This window comes from Xenopus laevis, chromosome 9_10S (genome assembly GCF_017654675.1).
Source record: "Xenopus laevis strain J_2021 chromosome 9_10S, Xenopus_laevis_v10.1, whole genome shotgun sequence".
NCBI lineage: Eukaryota > Metazoa > Chordata > Amphibia > Anura > Pipidae > Xenopus > Xenopus laevis.
The window spans coordinates 100,804,820-100,823,307 of NC_054388.1; the positions used below are offsets into that span (position 1 = coordinate 100,804,820).

At 40.0% G+C, this 18,488-nt stretch overlaps 2 protein-coding genes across 3 annotated transcripts in view; one reads left to right on the top strand and one right to left on the bottom strand.

Annotated features, from left to right (window-relative positions):
• xpo6.S (exportin 6 S homeolog) overlaps positions 1 to 16,109 on the bottom strand; it is a 54,751-nt gene extending 38,642 nt beyond the window's left edge. The window contains exons 1-6 of one of the 2 annotated variants that reach the window (XM_041577841.1): positions 15,340 to 16,109; positions 13,197 to 13,287; positions 12,673 to 12,785; positions 7,901 to 8,098; positions 7,376 to 7,535; positions 2,358 to 2,435 (exon numbers count right to left, since the gene is read on the bottom strand). In XM_041577841.1, the coding sequence (XP_041433775.1) occupies positions 2,358 to 2,435; positions 7,376 to 7,535; positions 7,901 to 8,098; positions 12,673 to 12,785; positions 13,197 to 13,287; positions 15,340 to 15,342 (643 nt within the window). In that variant the 5' untranslated portion in view covers positions 15,343 to 16,109. 2 annotated transcript variants of the gene reach the window in all.
• A 27-nt stretch (positions 16,110 to 16,136) lies between these two features.
• The window catches only part of sbk1.S (SH3 domain binding kinase 1 S homeolog), a 92,140-nt gene continuing 89,788 nt past the window's right edge, over positions 16,137 to 18,488 (top strand). Inside the window, exon 1 of the mRNA XM_018239247.2 lies at positions 16,137 to 16,268. The gene's annotated coding sequence lies outside the window, so the exon portion shown is untranslated. The remainder of the gene's footprint in view (positions 16,269 to 18,488) is intronic.

Sequence of the window (18,488 nt, forward strand, 5' to 3'; positions counted from 1 at the left end):
GGACCTTTAGAATCCAAAAAACATCAGTGCAGCACTGGATGAAAGATGCAGGTGTCTGTCAGGAGTGCAGAAAGTCATTGACCTTTTATACACACCCACGAATTACAAGCAAACAGATCACAGGTGAAGATGGTTACCTTTAATAGCCATTCTAAACCTTTTGTGTCAAGTTGTGTGTATGTTATCAGGGTATGTAAACATTTGATCAGGGTCGTTTGTGTAGTGATTATGATTTAAAAAGAGTAAACACAGTTGTTTGACAATAAATGGCTTCAGCCAACCCGTAACCATGAGTGAAAGAAAAGTTTTTGCGCACGCCACCAACAATCCACTCCATATTCCCCTGAAGAAGCCGCACTCACCGATCTTGTGTATATCACAAACTGGTTTATAGAAGAAACACGCTAACGTTTCGGTTGTTCACCAGCCTTTCTCAAAGCTTTTAGAAAGGCTGGTGAACAGCCGAAACGTTGGCGTGTTTCTTGCTGCCTATTACTTGTTTTTACAAATGAGAGTTTTAGGTCTTTATAGGTTTGGTAAACTCTCCATACAGCCGCTCATCTTATTCTCATTACTCTAGTGCATAAGCGAAACAGAGCGGCCTTGTATTATAGCCACTGCCTCCAAGAGCAGACACTGGCTATATGTGGCTGTGAATTTTGGAAAGAATAAAGGGTGAGTAACTGCTCCTATATCAGGTTAAAAAATAGATAAATAAAAAATAAGAGGCTTGGCTATCCCTGCACAAACATAAGGTACAAATGAAAATGCAATGATATTATGAAATGTGAAGTGACGCAACCGTTGGATAGAAGTAGTCTAGTACACAGTGGGATGCAGAGTAGACTTATATAGAATACAAGATACTAAGCAGCACTGCACAAAATAACTTGAAAACAGGAAGGAAGCTGCAACACAAGCACAGAGTCTCTACTGATCTGATGAGAAACGTCTCACACTGTGTATGACTAATAGTGTCACACAGGAAGAGACACATGGGACACCACGTATGTCCTGATATAAAAGAATATGTCACTCACTTCCCCATAAGCAGTTCTGGTTGATCAGGCAGCTTAGCACTCATTAATCAAATAATGGAAGAGAGAATAACAGTCCATTGCAAACATTTAACACCAATGAGGAAAATGGGAAGATTTGCACCTAACTCAATACGTACTACATCTATACACACACACCCCTCTAACTCCATATATACTACATCTATACACACACACACATCCCTCTAACTCCATATATACTACATCTATACACACACACACATCCCTCTAACTCCATATATACTACATCTATACACACACACATCCCTCTAACTCCATATATACTACATCTATACACACACACATCCCTCTAACTCCATATATACTACATCTATACACACACATCCCTCTAACTCCATATATACTACATCTATACACACACACATCCCTCTAACTCCATATATACTACATCTATACACACACACACACATCCCTCTAACTCCATATATACTACATCTATACACACACACATCCCTCTAACTCCATATATACTACATCCATCTATACACACACACCCCTCTAACTCCATATATACTATATCTTTACACACACACACACACACACACACACACACACACACACACACACACACACACACACACAATATATACTATATCTTTACACACACACCCCTCTAACTCAATATATACTATATCTTTACACACACACACACACACCCCTGTAACTCAATATATACTGTATCTTTACACACACACCTCTAACTCAATATATACTATATCTATACACACACCTAACTCAATATATACTATATCTTTACACACACACACCTCTAACTCAATATATACTATATCTATACACACACCTCTAACTCAATATATACTGTATCTATACACACACCTAACTCAATATATACTATATCTTTACACACACCCCCCTAACTCAATATATACTATATCTATACACACACCTCTAACTCTATATATATATATAATATATCTATATACACACACCTAACTCAATATATATTATATCTATACACACACACACCTCTAACTCAATATATACTTTGTCTATACAAACACACCTAACTCAATATATATTATATCTATACAGACACACCTACCTCAATATATACTGTATCTATACACACACCCCTCTAACTCAATATATACTATATCTTTACACACACCCCTCTAACTCTATATATACTATATCTATATACACCCACACACACCTAACTCAATATATCTATACACACACACCTAACTCAATATATATTATATCTATACACACACCTAACTCAATATATACTAAATCAGAGGTTGAAGGCACATTTACCAGTATCTGAGGCTGTGGGTGATGGAGGGGGTGTTGCAGCAGTGATGCTGTGCTTATCCCAAATACTTTCCAAGACTCCTGTGGAGATACAATTATTCATATCAGAGTGTATGACAATATTCCTGTTGACTGTATTTAAAAAGCAAAAACAGTTTCTGCGGTGTTGCACAAAACACAACAAAAACCCCCAAGAAACCAGATTTATGAGGTCAGAGCACCTACCCAGACAAGAATGACTTATCAGATAAGTTTTATCACTGAAGGTGTGTTGGCGACTTTTGTCTTGGGTGTATAATACAGGTATGGGACTTGTTATGCAGAATGCTTGGATAACGGGTCTTTATGTAATTTGGATCTCCATGTCTTAAGTATATTAAAAAATAATTTAAAACATTGAAGTGATACGGACAATAAAAAACTACTTTTTAAAATATTAATTTACATTAAAAGTTACCTATAGGTCATGATGATTGTTTTTTGCGGAGTGGTTTGTTTTTATTTGTATTATTTATTTGTTTTTATTTGTAATTGTCAGTTGAAGTTTCTAAACCGTTCTAGACTGTTTTGCCAACCTGACTCTCAACATATCAGTTGGAGTTTCTAATGCTAACGGACTCCTGCTGCACAAATATGGCAGCCCCCTCATAGACAAACATGGGGCATCAGACAGGTAACCTAAAAGCATCATGCAAATACTATGGCAACGTTATAAGTAGCTTTCAAAGGCAATATTATGATAGATGTAAAAAGAGTTTAATTTCTGGTGTTAGTATCTCTTTAAGCACAAAAGGATTTTGTTGTATCCAATAAGGATTAAATATACCTTACTCTGGATCAAATACAAGGCACTGTTTTATTACTACAGATATGGGACATTATCCAAAATGCTCGGGACCTGGAATTTTCCAAGTAACAGATATTTCCGTAGTTTGGATCTTCATACCTGAAGTCTACTAAAAAATCAACATTAAATAAATCCAATAGGCTGGTTTTGCTTCCAATAAGGATTCATTATATCTTAGTTTAGATCAAGTACAGGCTACTGTTTTATTATTACAGAGTATAAGGAAATTATTTTTAAACATTTGGATTATTTTGATAAAATGGAGTCTATGGGAGATGGCCTTTTGGTAATTTAGAGCTTTCTGGATAACAGGTTTGCGGATAACGGATCCCATACCTGTACAAAGTAAAAGGAAATAATTTCTTAAAATTTGAATGGATTAAAATGGAGTCTATGGGAGATGGCCTTTCCATAGTTCAGAGCTCTGTCGCCAACAGATTTCTGGATAACGGATCCTATACATACATTTCTGCTCATGTTTTTATTGTTAATTCAATTAATGCTGCAATATAGATGTTTAGTGGTTGGGTTAGTTTTCCTCTCACAATATTGGGACCTTTAAAGAGATACTGACATATATATATATATATATATATATCCTTGTATTTTACAATAGGGGTACTTCATTCAACACCCACACTATAATAAATATATACCCTCTATTGTAAAATATAAGGATACTATAAGTCACTGAGCGAGGAGTTTTATACAGATCATAGAACTCAGATGTTACTTCCTCGTTTTCCATCAAGGGGTCATTTGTTAGAATACACAAGTTTTAGTGAGTCATGTGACAAAAATGACATCGCTAAGAGCTGTTTATAAGGATATGATTTACAGGATATTCATGGGGTGCCTGTGTGAGTAAAGAGTAACTATAGATGTTCATTTTACAAATTGAAAGAAAGGAGAGTAGGATATAAACCATAAGTCATCATACATGTGAATGATACAGGCACAATAAGTAAGCACAGGAGGTCAAGGTTAGTGGTACATACAGAATGAGTAAGAGCAGGAGTATGATTCTATGCCAGGATAATGCATGAATAGGAGTGCCTGAACGGAATGTAAATATGTGAAAAAAATAAATAATTGTAAAGATAATTTGCAGAGTTGCTTAGATTATTTTAAATTTGTATAATACTAAAATGGTTAACGTCCCCTTTAAAGGAAAACTATACCCCCCAAACAATGTAGGTCTCTATTAAAAGATCATGTGTAAAACCCTGCTTCATGTAAATGAACCATTATCATAATAATATACTTTTTTAGTAGTATGTGCCATTGGGTAATCATAAATAGAAAATTGCCATTTTAAAAAATAAGGGCCGCCCCCTGAGATCGTAAGATTCACTGTGCACACATACAAACCACATGTAAGGTCACATGAGCCAATTAACAGACAGAGTTCTGCCTTTTGCTTCCTCACTTCTTCCTGTTACAGTTAGTGTTGTAGTATTTCTGGTCAGGTGATCTCTGAGGCAGCACAGATAGAGTCACGAAATGGTGGCTCAAGGCAAGAGACGTAAAAGGGCAATATTTATGTAAATTTATATTCCAGTTTGGTAAGATTCTTTAATATGTCATTCAATCTGTTGCTTAAGTATTCATTTTGGGGGTATAATTTTCCTTTAAAGCAGACAAAAAGGAAAAAATACGAAGTATACTCTTTGGGAAGGGAACAACTCAGAAGCCTGTGTAAAACTTCTGGTTAATACCCTTGGGTTGTAATGATGTGTGGCTGACAAATCTATGCCGACCAGTAATACCCTTTAAAGGAGAAGGAAAGCTACTGAAGCTTATGAAGTTTATTGCCAATAGATTAGCCATAAAAGTGCAAGCTATAACACTATATTTATTCTGCAGAATGCTTTATCATACCTGAGTACCGTATATATCTGAGTATAAGCCGAGTTTTTCAGCATCAAAAATGTGCTGAAAAAGTCTACCTCGGCTTATACGCGGGTCAGCGGTACCCGACCCGAGTAGCTGAGATTGCAGTCACTTTTAATCATTCCTATACCAACAGTACACTTGGGGAGAGACTGCAATATCCCACAATGCCATCTGTTGGTTATATGAAAGAATAACAGTGCGCCCTCTGTTGGTTATATGAAAGAATATTTGTAGTAACAGTTTGGAAACACTCACAAACGCAGCATAACTGCAATTAGGCTTTTTTTTATTTTTTTATTTTAATAGATTTTTTACACATTTTACTGTTTACACTTTTTACAGTTTGTAGAAATTGTGCTGGGATTTCAGGCTATGGTTGAAAAAGCAAAAAAGAAAACACAGATAATATGGACTGGGACAATTCACACAATGGACACAAATTTACGGCACATTTTTATCTAACAACCATTTTAGCCAAGAAAAAGGACCGAAGAGTTAATAAGTTATACACTTGGTAATTGGTGGGCGGGTTAACAACTGTGGTGTTATAAAATGTTTTTTACACTATCTGATGTTCACACTTGAGAAAGGGCCAGGCGCCCGAAACATGTTGTGTGGTAATGGAATAAAAGCCTAATTGCAGTTATGCTGCGTTTGTGAGTGTTTCCAAACTGTTACTACAAATTGAATTTATAAGGGATGCCAGAGGCGGAGCACCCAAGGAACCACCACAAGAACCTTTTTGAATTAACGCTAATCAGTGTAAAAAGCCTTTTTGGAGCATATATGAAAGAATAACAGTGACTGCAATATCACACAGCGCCATCTGTTGGTTATATGAAAGAATAACAGTGCGCCCTCTGTTGGTTATATGAAAGAATAACAGTGACTGCAATATCACACAGTGCCCTCTGTTGGTTATATGAAAGATTAACAGTGACTGCAATATCACACAGCGCCCTCTGTTGGTTATATGAAAGAATAACAGTGACTGCAATATCACACAGCGCCCTCTGTTGATTATACGAAAGATTAACAGTGACTGCAATATCACACAGCGCCCTCTGTTGGTTATACGAAAGATTAACAGTGATGGCAATATCAAACTGCACCCTCTGCACATGGTAGTGGGACAGTGGGACAATGCACACAGTAAACCGTTTGGCAATTATCTGTCACCATCAGCTTTGCAAAGAAGTCCGGTTGATCGCTGGGGGGGGTCGCTTTGGCAGAATGTGCGCTGCTGGGAGACAGGGCTGTAGTTGTGTCTCGGCTTATACTAGAGTCAATACGTTTTCCCAGTTTTCGTAGGTAAAATTAGGTACCTCGGCTTATACTCGGGTCTGTTTATACTCGAGTATATACGGTAAACCACTCTAGAAGTGTTCTCTGTTGGTTTAGGATAGCAGCTGCCATATTGGTTTTGTGAGACATCACTTCCTGCCTGAGTCTCTCCCTGCTCACTATAGCTCTGGACTCGGTTTACAGCAGGAAGGGGAGGAGGGAGGGGGAGAGGAGCAACCTGAGCATGCTCAAGGCCATGCCCTGGAGGTTTAAGCTGAAAACAGGAAGTCTGATAGAGAAGCCCATGTGTATACAATAGAAGAAAAGAAATGTGGTTTTTCTTTTGACAGAGGACTTGGAGCAGCATTACATTGAGGCTTTACTGGTGTATTTATATAGACCTTTCTAATAAAGCTTACTTAATTTTAGCCTTTCCTTCTCCTTTAAGAATCTGCTTAAAGAGATACTGACACCAGAAAATAAACTTTTTTAATATCTATCATAACATTACATTGAATGTTACTTATACTTTTGCCATAAAAGTATCTGCCTGAAGCATTTCTTACCCCCTTTTCTCAACATGACCTATAGGTAATTTTTCATGTAGATTAATAATTTGAAATAAAATGTTTAGTGTCAGTATCACTTTAAGTAACGGTAGCCATCAAAAAATTATACTGATCTAAAGGAATGACAATATAATGTAGTGCTGCCCTGCACTGGTAAAACTGGTTTGGTTACATAAACTAGCTTATGTGTAGCCATGGGGCCAGCTATTTAAGCACATGATATACAGTAGATAACAGATAAGTGCTGAAGGGATTGCTGAAGTGAAGAATCCCATTGTATACTACAGACCCTTTTCAACAAAAGTAAGAAAAGAGGACTATTGGTAACTTTATTTATGTAATGGTTCAGAGGGTAGAAAACAAAATAATTAATTTCTCCTTTAACAAGGTAAAAATCTGGTGTTCATGTGCAAAAGAAGTCTTACCTGTAAGCAAGTCCAGAACTGTTGGCACTTGCTCCAGCAAAAGCTTGCGGAGCTCCTCCTTCCTGGCCACAATAAGATCTTCTCGTGGACAAGCCAGCTCCTCTGATGCAGTTTTCAGCATGATCAATCCCAGAGGTGTTGTGCTAGGGGTCTGGATTAGCTGCACAAGAAGAATAAAATTGTGAACATAGGCAAGTGATATGTGAATTGGATTTGGCAAGTAACAGTCTACAGCTGGCCATAGAAGCAAAGATAAAGTCCTATGAAATGAAGGTTCAGCCGTTTAGTAGATCAGGCAGGTTAGAAGAATTGACATAACTTTCATACGATTGCTGTCACAGCCAGAACATCATCTGAGTTGTTCTTTTACTTCTTTATTTAATCTGAATGGTTAGTGGCAGTTCTGAAGATTGTGATGTTGTTCGTCAGATACAAGGCTAAAATCTGCATGTCTATGACCAGCTTAAGTTTCCTCCTTGTTTAATGGAACAAAGTGAAATTCAATGGCAAGTGCCAAGCCTTTACCTGAAGGATATTGGTGAAGAAGTCATGGTAGAACATTGGCCAGTCCTGCCTTCCCATATCCACAATGACCTTGCACAGCTTGTTGCAGATAAAGCTAGGAAGAGATTTGTGCTGACTCAGCAAAAGCTTAGGCAATGAATTGCGGATTTCCATCTTTTCCTGTGAAGGGACACCTAGCCACATTTTGTTGATCATGTTCTACAAAAGCAACACAAAGAAGTAAAATTGGAACAAAAACTGGAAATCATCACATACAACACAAAGTGCATTGCATTCACCTACAAAATGCATGAGGTATAAAGGTAAGTGACAATGCATTTAACATACTGTACAAACACTTACAATTTCCTACTGCTACACTGAAAACAATATAATAAAATGCAGAATCTAAATGCGACAGACTAATGCCAATTTTTTCATTGTCTCCAGACAATACCCTCCCTCGCCCACATTGTATAAGCAGAGGCTGCATTCCTCTGAGGTTACGGAACTGCTGATGTAAACGGGAATGCCATAGACCAGATCCTGTACGTGAGATCCAAATGCAGAGTCTTCTTGTCAACATTCACAAGTTCCTGCGGGGTATTACTGTGGACATTTGCTCCTTGCTCACTCACTTTTGCCTATTCCAGTGATAGATAAGTCTGTTATAAATGATTACAAACAAATGGAGGATGAACTTGTGAAATTATTTAACAAAGATGGAGCAAGTAATTCTGCTGCCCAAGGCAGGACCTACTGAGCATCCCACATCACTCACTGAAAGGGCCACCATATTTGTTAAAGACTTGGTCTGTAAAAACAGAAATTTAGATTAAAGGGATTCTGTCATGATTTTTATGGTGTCGTTTTTATATCTAAATTACACCGTTTACACTGCAAATAATTTTCTCTACAATATAACATTCAATTCCTGAAGCAACAAGTGTATTTTTCTTTTAATTGTAATATTGATGTGTAGGCGCCATCTTAGCTCATTTTGCCTGGTCATGTGCTTTCAGAAAGAGCCAGCACTTTAGGATGGAACTGCTTTCTGGCAGACTGTTTTTGCTATTCAATGTAACTGAATGTGTTGCAGTGGGACCTGGATTTTACTATTGAGTGCTGTTCTTATATCTACCAGGCAGCTGTTATCTTGTGTTAGGGAGCGGTTATCTGGTTCCCTTCCCATTGTTCTGTTAGGCTGCTGGGGGAAAAGGGAGGGGGGTGATAACACTCCAACTTGCAGTACAGCAGTAAAGAGTGACTGAAGTTTATCAGAGCACAAGTCACATGACTGGGGGCAGCTGGGAAACTGACAATATGTCTAGCCCCATTCAAAATTTATATATATATAAAAAAAAAAAATATATAGAAATGGATTTCAGTGCTGGGGCAGCACTATAAACGGATATGTTTTGAAAAAACTATGTTTTCCCATGACAATAACCCTTTAAATATCATCCCACTGAACAACATGACAGAGGTCCACAAGTACCTATTGCATTTTACTGTGCAGATCTAGCCTTGGAATATATGCTCAGAGATAAACCAGTGAACAGCATCAGGAGGATCACAGGTCAACAGTTAACAGGGGCAATTACAAAGTAGGAGGAAAAACAGCAATAAAATGTTTAAGACCATGGAATACAGAACAAAGGTGAACAACCCCTTTAAGTCAGACTTCTAAGTTGCATCAGGCTGGTTGAATAACATAGGAAAAGTCAAATAAACCGATTCCATCACGTGATTTCCATCCATGTAATCCAACTCAAGATGGTCAGGCTAAAGTTGCCCTAGTGTTTTCTAGATTTTAGTGGACAATCTCATATGTGTAATTTTAAGCATTTTCCCTAATTATAACTATGTACTAAGCTACATCCTAATAACATGTTACACTTAGCATATCAGGAAGGCATCTTAATCAGAGAAACCTAAATAACATTATTCTGAGGTGCCCATCTGGGCCATTAATTTCCAAGTGTCGCTCTATGAACAATCTTCCACCTATTTTAAAGGTGATCTAAAGCATTGGTAAGCACAATGTTTGAAATTCATTTCCCAGTCAAATCAATGCATGGTTGCTAGGGTGATTTGGACCCCAGTAACCAGATTGATTAAATTGCAAACTGCTGAATAAAAAGTTAAATAACTCAAAAAACACAAATAATAAAAAATGAAAACCGATTGCAAATTATCTCAGAATATCACTCTCTACAAATACTAAAGTTAACTCAAAGGTGAGCAAACCCTTTAAAAGACAGGCTGAAAATGCTTGCCAGCACTATATCAATTATCCTTCTCTTATCAATTTGCCTTCCTGAAATTACACTGCAGTGACCCATGGGAAAAAAGAGAACACACTGCTGTTTACCTGTTACCTATTCTCACTGGAGTACGCTCATTATTCATTTGGTCATGGGAGCTGAAGAGCAGTTTTACGGAGCAATGTTGCTCACTTTACCCCATTTTTGAACATTAGCACAATGAAAAGGGCTTGTGTTGGTTATATATAGTGCCACATGCTGTGCAGCACATTTTAAGCATTATACAGTACATCCTTCACATCAGTTCCTGTCCTAGTAGGGCTAACAATCTAAGATTCGGACCACCATTTACACACACATGGCCAGTTTTATCAGGGGCCAGTTCACTTTTGTGTTTCTATTTGGAGTGTGGGAAGAAACCCAAGCAAGCACAATCAAAACACATCAGCAGTTCATTGGGAAGCTTTGTAACTATACTCGCCCTTCTCCCAGCTACGGCCTGTTGGGCTGTGAGATAAGAAGCAGCTCATTATAAAGAGGCTTCTCAGAGGATTGCTGATGTGTTTTGATTGCGCCAACAGGATTCACAAAGCAGAATATACATTTAGGTTCACTTTTTAGATTTTTGCCCTGTTTAGCGCTGGAAATTGTAGCAAAGCAAATTTGAGTATGTTATAACCGAGCAACCATGTTTTCTTAATGTAATAAATTGACAGGCACTCGGCAAGCAGCAATATTTGCTCAACAAATCAGTAAGGATACCTGTGAGATAAAGAGGTTGTGCACCTTTAAATTAACTCTAAGGTGGCCTTTTCAACTCTATACAACATATTTCCAGCCTGGAATTTCAGCAGCTATTCCATTGCTAGGGTCCAAATTACCCAAGAAACCAGGCACCGATCTGAAGAGACTGTTATAGGAATAGGCGAGGTACCGAATAAAAGGGTGAGTAATAAAAAGTAACAATAACACAAAAACTTTGCCACACAGAGCAATAGTTATAGGGCTGCTGGTGTAGGCGACCCCCATTTGAATATCGGAAAGAGGTCGAAGGCAAATAATTTAAAAACTATAAAAAAAAAAAAAAAAGCAAAGAGCAATTAAAAAGTTGCTCAGAATTAGTCTAGAACAGTGATCCCCAACCAGTAGCTCGTGAGCAACATGTTGCTCTCCAAGCCCTTGGATGTTGCTCCCAGTGGCCTCAAAGCAGGTGCTTATTTTTGAATTCCAGACTTGGAGGCACGTTTTGATTGCATAAAATCCATATGTAGTGCCAAACAGAGTCTCAATGTAGGTTGACAGTCCACATTGGTGCTACCAAAGGCCAATCAAAGCCCTTATTTGGCACCTCAGGAACATTTTTCATGCTTCTGTTGCTCCCCAACTCTTTTTACATCTGAATGTTGCTCACGGGTGAAAAAGGTTGGGGACCCCTGGTCTAGAACATACTAAAAGTTAACTTAACGTTAAACTACCCCTTTAATGACAGTACATGTTTTTTTGTTTTTTTTTTAAAACGCATAAGTTAATAGTGCTGCTCCAGCAGAATTCTGAACTGAAGATTTTTTTATATTCAATTTTGAAATCTGACATGGGGCTAGACATATTGTCAGTTTCCCAGCTGCCCCAAGTCATGTGACTTGTGCTCTGATAAACTTCAGTCACTCTTTACTGCTGTACTTCAAGTTGGAGTGATATCAACCCCTCCCTTTCCCCCCCAGAATCCTAACAAAAGAACAATGGGAAGGTAACCAGATAACAGCTCCCTAACACAAGATAACAGCTGTCTGATAGATCTAGGAACTCCACACAATATTAGAGTGCTCACCTAGTGCAAAATCCTTGTGGACCAGGTGCTCAGCAGTAATTAACCCCACCTGCCACGGGTCAGGAGAGTCCAATACAAAGTCCAATAACTGCAGCACACTGTTAGTTGTAGTTCACTTTCAACTTTGTGATTTTATTAGCTCACGTGCAGGTAGACAAAAGGGGGGCAACTTTCGGGCCTCACAGGGCCCTTTCTCAAGCCTCTCTCAAGCCTTGAGAAAGGGCCCTGTGAGGCCCTGAAACTTTGCCCCCCCCCCTTTTGTCTACCTGCACGTGAGCTAATAAAATCACAAAGTTGAAAGTGAACTACAACTAACAGTGTGCTGCAGTTATTGGACTTTGTATTGATAGATCTAGGAACAACACTCAATAGTAAAAGCCAAGTCCCACTGATTTAGTTACATTAAGTAGGAGAAATAACAGCCTGTCAGAAAGTAGTTCCATCCTAAAGTGCAGGTACAAGTCACATGTGTGGGGGCAGCTGGGAAACTGACAATATGTCTAGTCCCATGTCAGATTTCAAAATTTAATATAAAAAAATCTGTCTGCTCTTTTGAGAACTGGATTTCAGTGCAGAAGTCTGCTGGAGTAGCACTATTAACCGATGCGTTTTGAAAAAAAAAACAAGTTTTTCCATGACAGTATCCCTTTAATATATATATACATTTCAGCTAACAACTCACAATTGCAACCTCTCACCTCAAACACACTGAGACTGTACATCAGGACGTAGTCATTTTGTGATTGGGACAGGAAGTAGAAGCAGAACCTCCATGCTCCAAGCTGCTGAGCAAAGTTGTTTAACAGAGACTCTGTGAAAGGAAAAGAAGACAGTTCGGTATAACATGTGCAACATCAGTATAAAATGCATGCTGCCGTCTATAAACAACTTAGTTACAGGCAGGTCTGGACTGGGAGTTAAAAGAGGCCCTGGCATTCCAAGAACACAGAGGCCCAAACTAGCCCATTTAATAGTAACTGTCAATGGGATCATACAGCAGCCCCTCTGGCATTTGCCAGAACCCACAGATTGCCAGTCTGGGCCTGGATACATGTCACGTTTTCTTCTGTAGGTTTTGAAACAATGTAGCAGAAGCCAGTAGATTAATAGAACTGTGAAAAACATGCAAGGTTGACTTTCACTGCACAGAATGTTATTTTGGAGTTTACAAGACAGACCTTTTCCGACTCCCATCTATAGGCATCATTAAAAAACTAGTTACCTATTTCCCTCTTGCGTTCGTTTGATGTGCCGTTGTGAAAGAACTCGCTCATCAGGCTTTCGAGGGCTCGCAAAGAGGCCTCCTCGGACGCCTGCAAGAGCAAAATCTCTGTTACATTACTGGAACTGACAGAATCGCAGGCATGAAAGGTTAACAAAACCACAAGAGCAGGTTTATTGTTTATTGTCTTTAGTAGTAGGACAACAAAACATAACACACATTATGGCACACACAGGCATCAAAACATGTGTATTGGATATTACATTGCAGTGTGATGCAACACAGGACAATGGTTTTCTAGTTAGTGATAGTGATTTTCTGTCCCATACAAACTGGTGGGTATCCGATCCGCCAAAGTGCATAGCTTGGGGTGCACATAAGCAGAAAAGAACAAGAATTGTGATTTATTTTGATGCATGCACTGGAATTGCTGCTTTCCATTTCCCATACACTGGAATTGCTGCTTCCCATTTCCCATAGAAAGATGTGCTCTGAAAACATCAACGATGATGGGCAGACTGGAAACAGCTTGTGTGCATGACAGACTGACGGATCTTTAACCAAGTTGCCCACCAAGACATTGGGTCCAATAGAGATGATCAGATAATTTGGCTCTAAGATTTGATCACAATGGGGGGCATAGAAAGACCTGACAGAAGGGGACCCGATGAACGTTTTCTCAATATCATATTCTAACCTGCTAGCTAAATATTTGGCCAATTTGTGTCCAGTAATTGGCTAGTCAGGCTATTGAAAGGGCCTCAATTAAACATATAACCTACCTTAGTATATAAAACTGAGGGAGCATTTACATGTTCATCATTTTGAACAGAAATGTATGTATAAGCAAATAGAAAAGGCCAACGCTGTCACAATGTTTACATCCAATGTGTTTTTATGCATTTAACAATATTTCAGGATCATAATATTAATTAGAATGTGTATAACTAGTAACAGAACGTTGCTTGCTTTGCCTATAAAAAAAAAAATGAATTAAAAACACAGGAATAAAGGCCGGTATTGCCCCCACTCTTGTGGTACAAAAACAGCCAGGAGACTCTGCTTCCACCCAAAACCACATATGGAGGCTCGAACTCCATGGCCTACAGGTCATCAGTACTGAATATGCCAGCCACATGGTACAGAAGACAGACTATGACTGGAACATGGTGACCAAACCATCATCCAAAGCTGGGTTTAAAAAAAAAAACAAAAAAAAAAAACGGCACCAGCCCAGGGTTATTCCAGCAAGCACCATGGTGCGATCTTCTTCCAGCTTCTTCTTTCTTCAAATTTCCCAGGGCAAACACACGCGCAGTAGAACAAATCAGCCGACTTTTTAGTTTAAGTTCGGCTTTTTGTTCTACTGCGCACGTACAACCACGCGAAGTAGGAGGAAGACGGAAGAGGATTGATCCGTGGTGCTCACTGGTATAACCCCCGGCCGGTGCTGTTTGCTGCTGAAAGGAGCACCGCCCGGGGTTTCGGGTAAAGGTGGCCATACACGGGCCGATAAAAGCTGCCGACAGACCGTGTCGGCAGCTTATTGGCCCGTGTATGGGGCCCCCCGAAAGTCGGCCAGATCTCGATCGGATGGGACGAAAAATCCCATCGGATCGTGGCCGCATCTATTCATCATCATCATCATTTATTTATATAGCGCTGTCAAGATACGCAGTGCTTTACTGCAGTTATAGCAAACAGGGAATAAATGGTGGATAACAGACAAGGATTACAGAGTACAATAGGGTTTACAAACTAAAAGGTTAGGGTACAATTGAGACATTAGGATTGTATAAACACTTTGTCATTTTTGATACAGCAATGATTAGTTAAGGTATTCGTTGATGCGGCCCCGCGATCCGACCGCCCATTTCTATTTGTTAAGATCCGATCGTTGGGCCCTAGGGCCCATGTTCGGATCAGCCCGATATTGCCCACCTCAAGGTGGGCATATCAGGGAGAGATCCGCTCGTTTGGCGATCTCTCCGTGTATGGCCACTTTTAGTCAATACAATCACTTGGGGGTGCCTAACATTATGCACCCCCAAGTGCAAACAGACTTTCCTTCTCCTTTAAATGCTTTTCTGAACTATAACCCCCGCAGGCTGCCATTTATGTTATGTCCTAGACAAAAACTCACCATGTCGTGCTGCGGTTTTGAGCTTCGGTCACTTGGCGTCGCGCTTTTTCTCCACACTCATGTCATACGGGTTGGATGCGATGACCCCCCCCCAATCCAGCAATAATGGCACCAGGGAAAACCACCCACCCCAATCTTCATGCAGGGGAATGCCAAATATACAAGAATGGCTCAATTCCCTTTAATTTAGCAGCATCCACTTATCTATTGTATAGTGAAAAATAGGCTTTAAAACATATATAATTAAGTGCTATAAAATGAAACTAAAAGGTCCTTAAGCACCAGGCACCACACACTGACTGCAAATAGATACAGAAACCCTAATAATAGGGCTGTGCCAAGCAGTGGAACATTATGCACCTAACAGATGATTGTCCCCTAATAAAGTTAAAACAGGTGCCACACCTTCCCTACAATGAGCCAGTACAGCTGGGCTGTGGTGCATGAGGAGAAATGCAGATATTAGTACTCAGGAAAGATGGATGCAGGTATTACTGATGCCAATTAGGACAACCAAAAGGACCAGTCAAAAAAAACCACGTGACAGCACAAAGGTGTAAGTATCGCCGTGGCCCCTGTCAATATTGGGGGCCACACCCTTCGGTTCGGGTGTATGGGATGGAGGGTCAGGGGTCAGTCACCACCCATGCCTGAGGGTACGTTTCCTGTCTTTTTCCGCTTCCGGTGTTGTGGGAGGTGAAAAGTCTTCCTTGCTTCCTACGTTTTCACTTCTTCTCTCAGTCACTGTCACAGCTTTACGCCTCGCCGGAACTCATCCAGAACGGACCGGGCCGGGACCGGAGCCAATCAGAAAACAACAAAAAGGAAAAGGGGCGGGCTCGCCTAAGCCGCCAACCAATAGGATCGAGCTAATGGATCGCCGTCATTTTGAAAGAGGAAGGCGATGCCTGTCGACCAATCGGAGCAAGGTAGGGCGGGATGATATGGAAAAAGAAAACTTGTCAAGAATCACGTGACGGGAGCTTATGCGTAGATACAGAAAGCTACCATATTGCTAGAGAAACAGATACTTATTGAGCCCACGTGGTTTCGTTTGCATTAACTTACAGTTACGGTGCTCGTAGCTGGGGTTATAGAGTGGTTTGTGTAAATGTTCAGCTATGACTGTGTGAAGGACGTTACTGTCTAAATCATTTATGTGGCGTTTGAAGGTTTTCAAGGAATTTGAAAGCTGGATTCTTCCATCCCTTTCTGGTTCTGACTATATGAACAACAGAGCAGACTAGTTCTGTGTTCCAGGTCTAGCTGCTCAGCTCTCTTCTGCTACATTGTTACAGGAGTCAGAAGCGGCGCTGCAGAGACTATGAACAGCCAGACTAGTACTGCTTTCAATTGGAATTACAAACATAGTTTGCCAGGTAGAAACAATCCACACATTCCTGAAATATATTGATATGTTATACAAAGGACAGTTCTGAGCAACTTTTTAAATGGGTGTAATTATTTTTTTATCATTTGTTTTTTCATTTGTTGCCTTGTTTCTTCTGACTCTTTCCAGCTTTCAAATGGGGGTCACTGACCCCATCTCCTGTGCATATCCTAGTCTCTTATTCAAATCAGTGCATGGTTGCTAGGGTAATTAAACATTGTCAATTGGCAGGCACTCTACTAATATATATGCCCTTATGAAAGTGAAACGCGCGTTGGTGTGCAAATCTGGAGGTTCTTGGCCCACTCTTTGTCTGCAGACTGCAACGGCAGAGTCCCAGGAGGGATATGTGAGAAGCGCAGATTGCGGCCTTATTGGTGCTAGTGAGACGAACAGCACCTGAGGGCTGGGGCAGATTTGGGGAGATTGAGTCGCCTGGCGACTAATCGCCTCTTCTGCGGGGTGACAATCTCCCCGAACTGCCTTCCACCTGCTTGAATGAAGAATCGTCTGCGCTAATGCACTCGCATCGCTTAGATTTCCAAAGTCGCCCGAAGTTTCCTTGTGAGGCGACTTCGGAAATCGAAGGGAGATTGTCACCCCGCAGAAGAGGCGGTTAGTCGCCAGGCGACTAAATCTCCCCGAATCTGCCCGTCTGCGGTAAAGTATGAAATGGAGGATACTGGGCTATTAAGCCTGGCTAAGGACCCTAACCAAACTTGGCTGCCCTTTTATTAGACACCAGTGGGATCACCTGACTATAGCTGGGAAGGGTGGGAGCTACAACATGGAGCTGGTCACTGCTCCTGTATAATTATAACAAACAAGGGAAAGTTGTGCCCACCACTAATTTTTAAAACTATTAGGAGGGGGTGCAATGAGGCTGTGACCACAAAATACATATAATCAAATACAAGAGTCCTCTGCACTCAACCGATTATCAATATATTTAAGACAGACAGTGGTGAGCACAACTTTCCCTTGTATGTTATAGTTATACAGGAGTAGTGACCAGCTCCATGTTGTAGCCCCCACCCTTCCCAACTATAGTCAGGTGATCCCACTGGTGTCTAATAAAAGGGCAGCCAAGTATGGCGGTTTACTTTGAAAGCAGCAAGTAAGTTGCAGGTAAAACTTAGTCCCTTTGTAAAATGTATAATGAAGCAATAGAATTCTTAATGAATCAGATGAAAATTGAGCATAGGACTGGCCAGATATGGGATGACTTTGACGTAGTTGGCCAGCTTAAATATATTGCAATATATGGACAAACAATCCATGTTTTGTTTAAAGGGTAAGGCATTTTTCAGTAGCAGTATGCACAAAATGTCTTTGTCTTAAATATATTGATAATGGGTTGAGTGGCAGAGGACCGCTTGTATTTGTATAAATTGTCTCAGAATATCAGTCTCTACATCATACTAAAAGTTAACCCAAAGGTAAACAACCCCTTTTAATTCAGAATTGCTTGGCTAGGTGAGCAAATATAAAGCAGCAAGGGTATGCTATCCAAAATATCTGCAGTTTGGTAGGTACACAGTGGGCCATTTATGGGCAAGATAAACAAATTGGGTGATTTTTCACTGCACCTTACATACTACTAGAAGGAGAATTCAACCCTAACGTTAAAAAACCCTGCACGTGCAGTTGTCGCCAAACAGAAAAATTTGGCTTTTCTAGCTCAGAGAACACAATTGTGCAGCATTTTGAACATTGCTTCAGGTGTCTTTAACACTAGAATTGCCCCGGGTCAATCTAT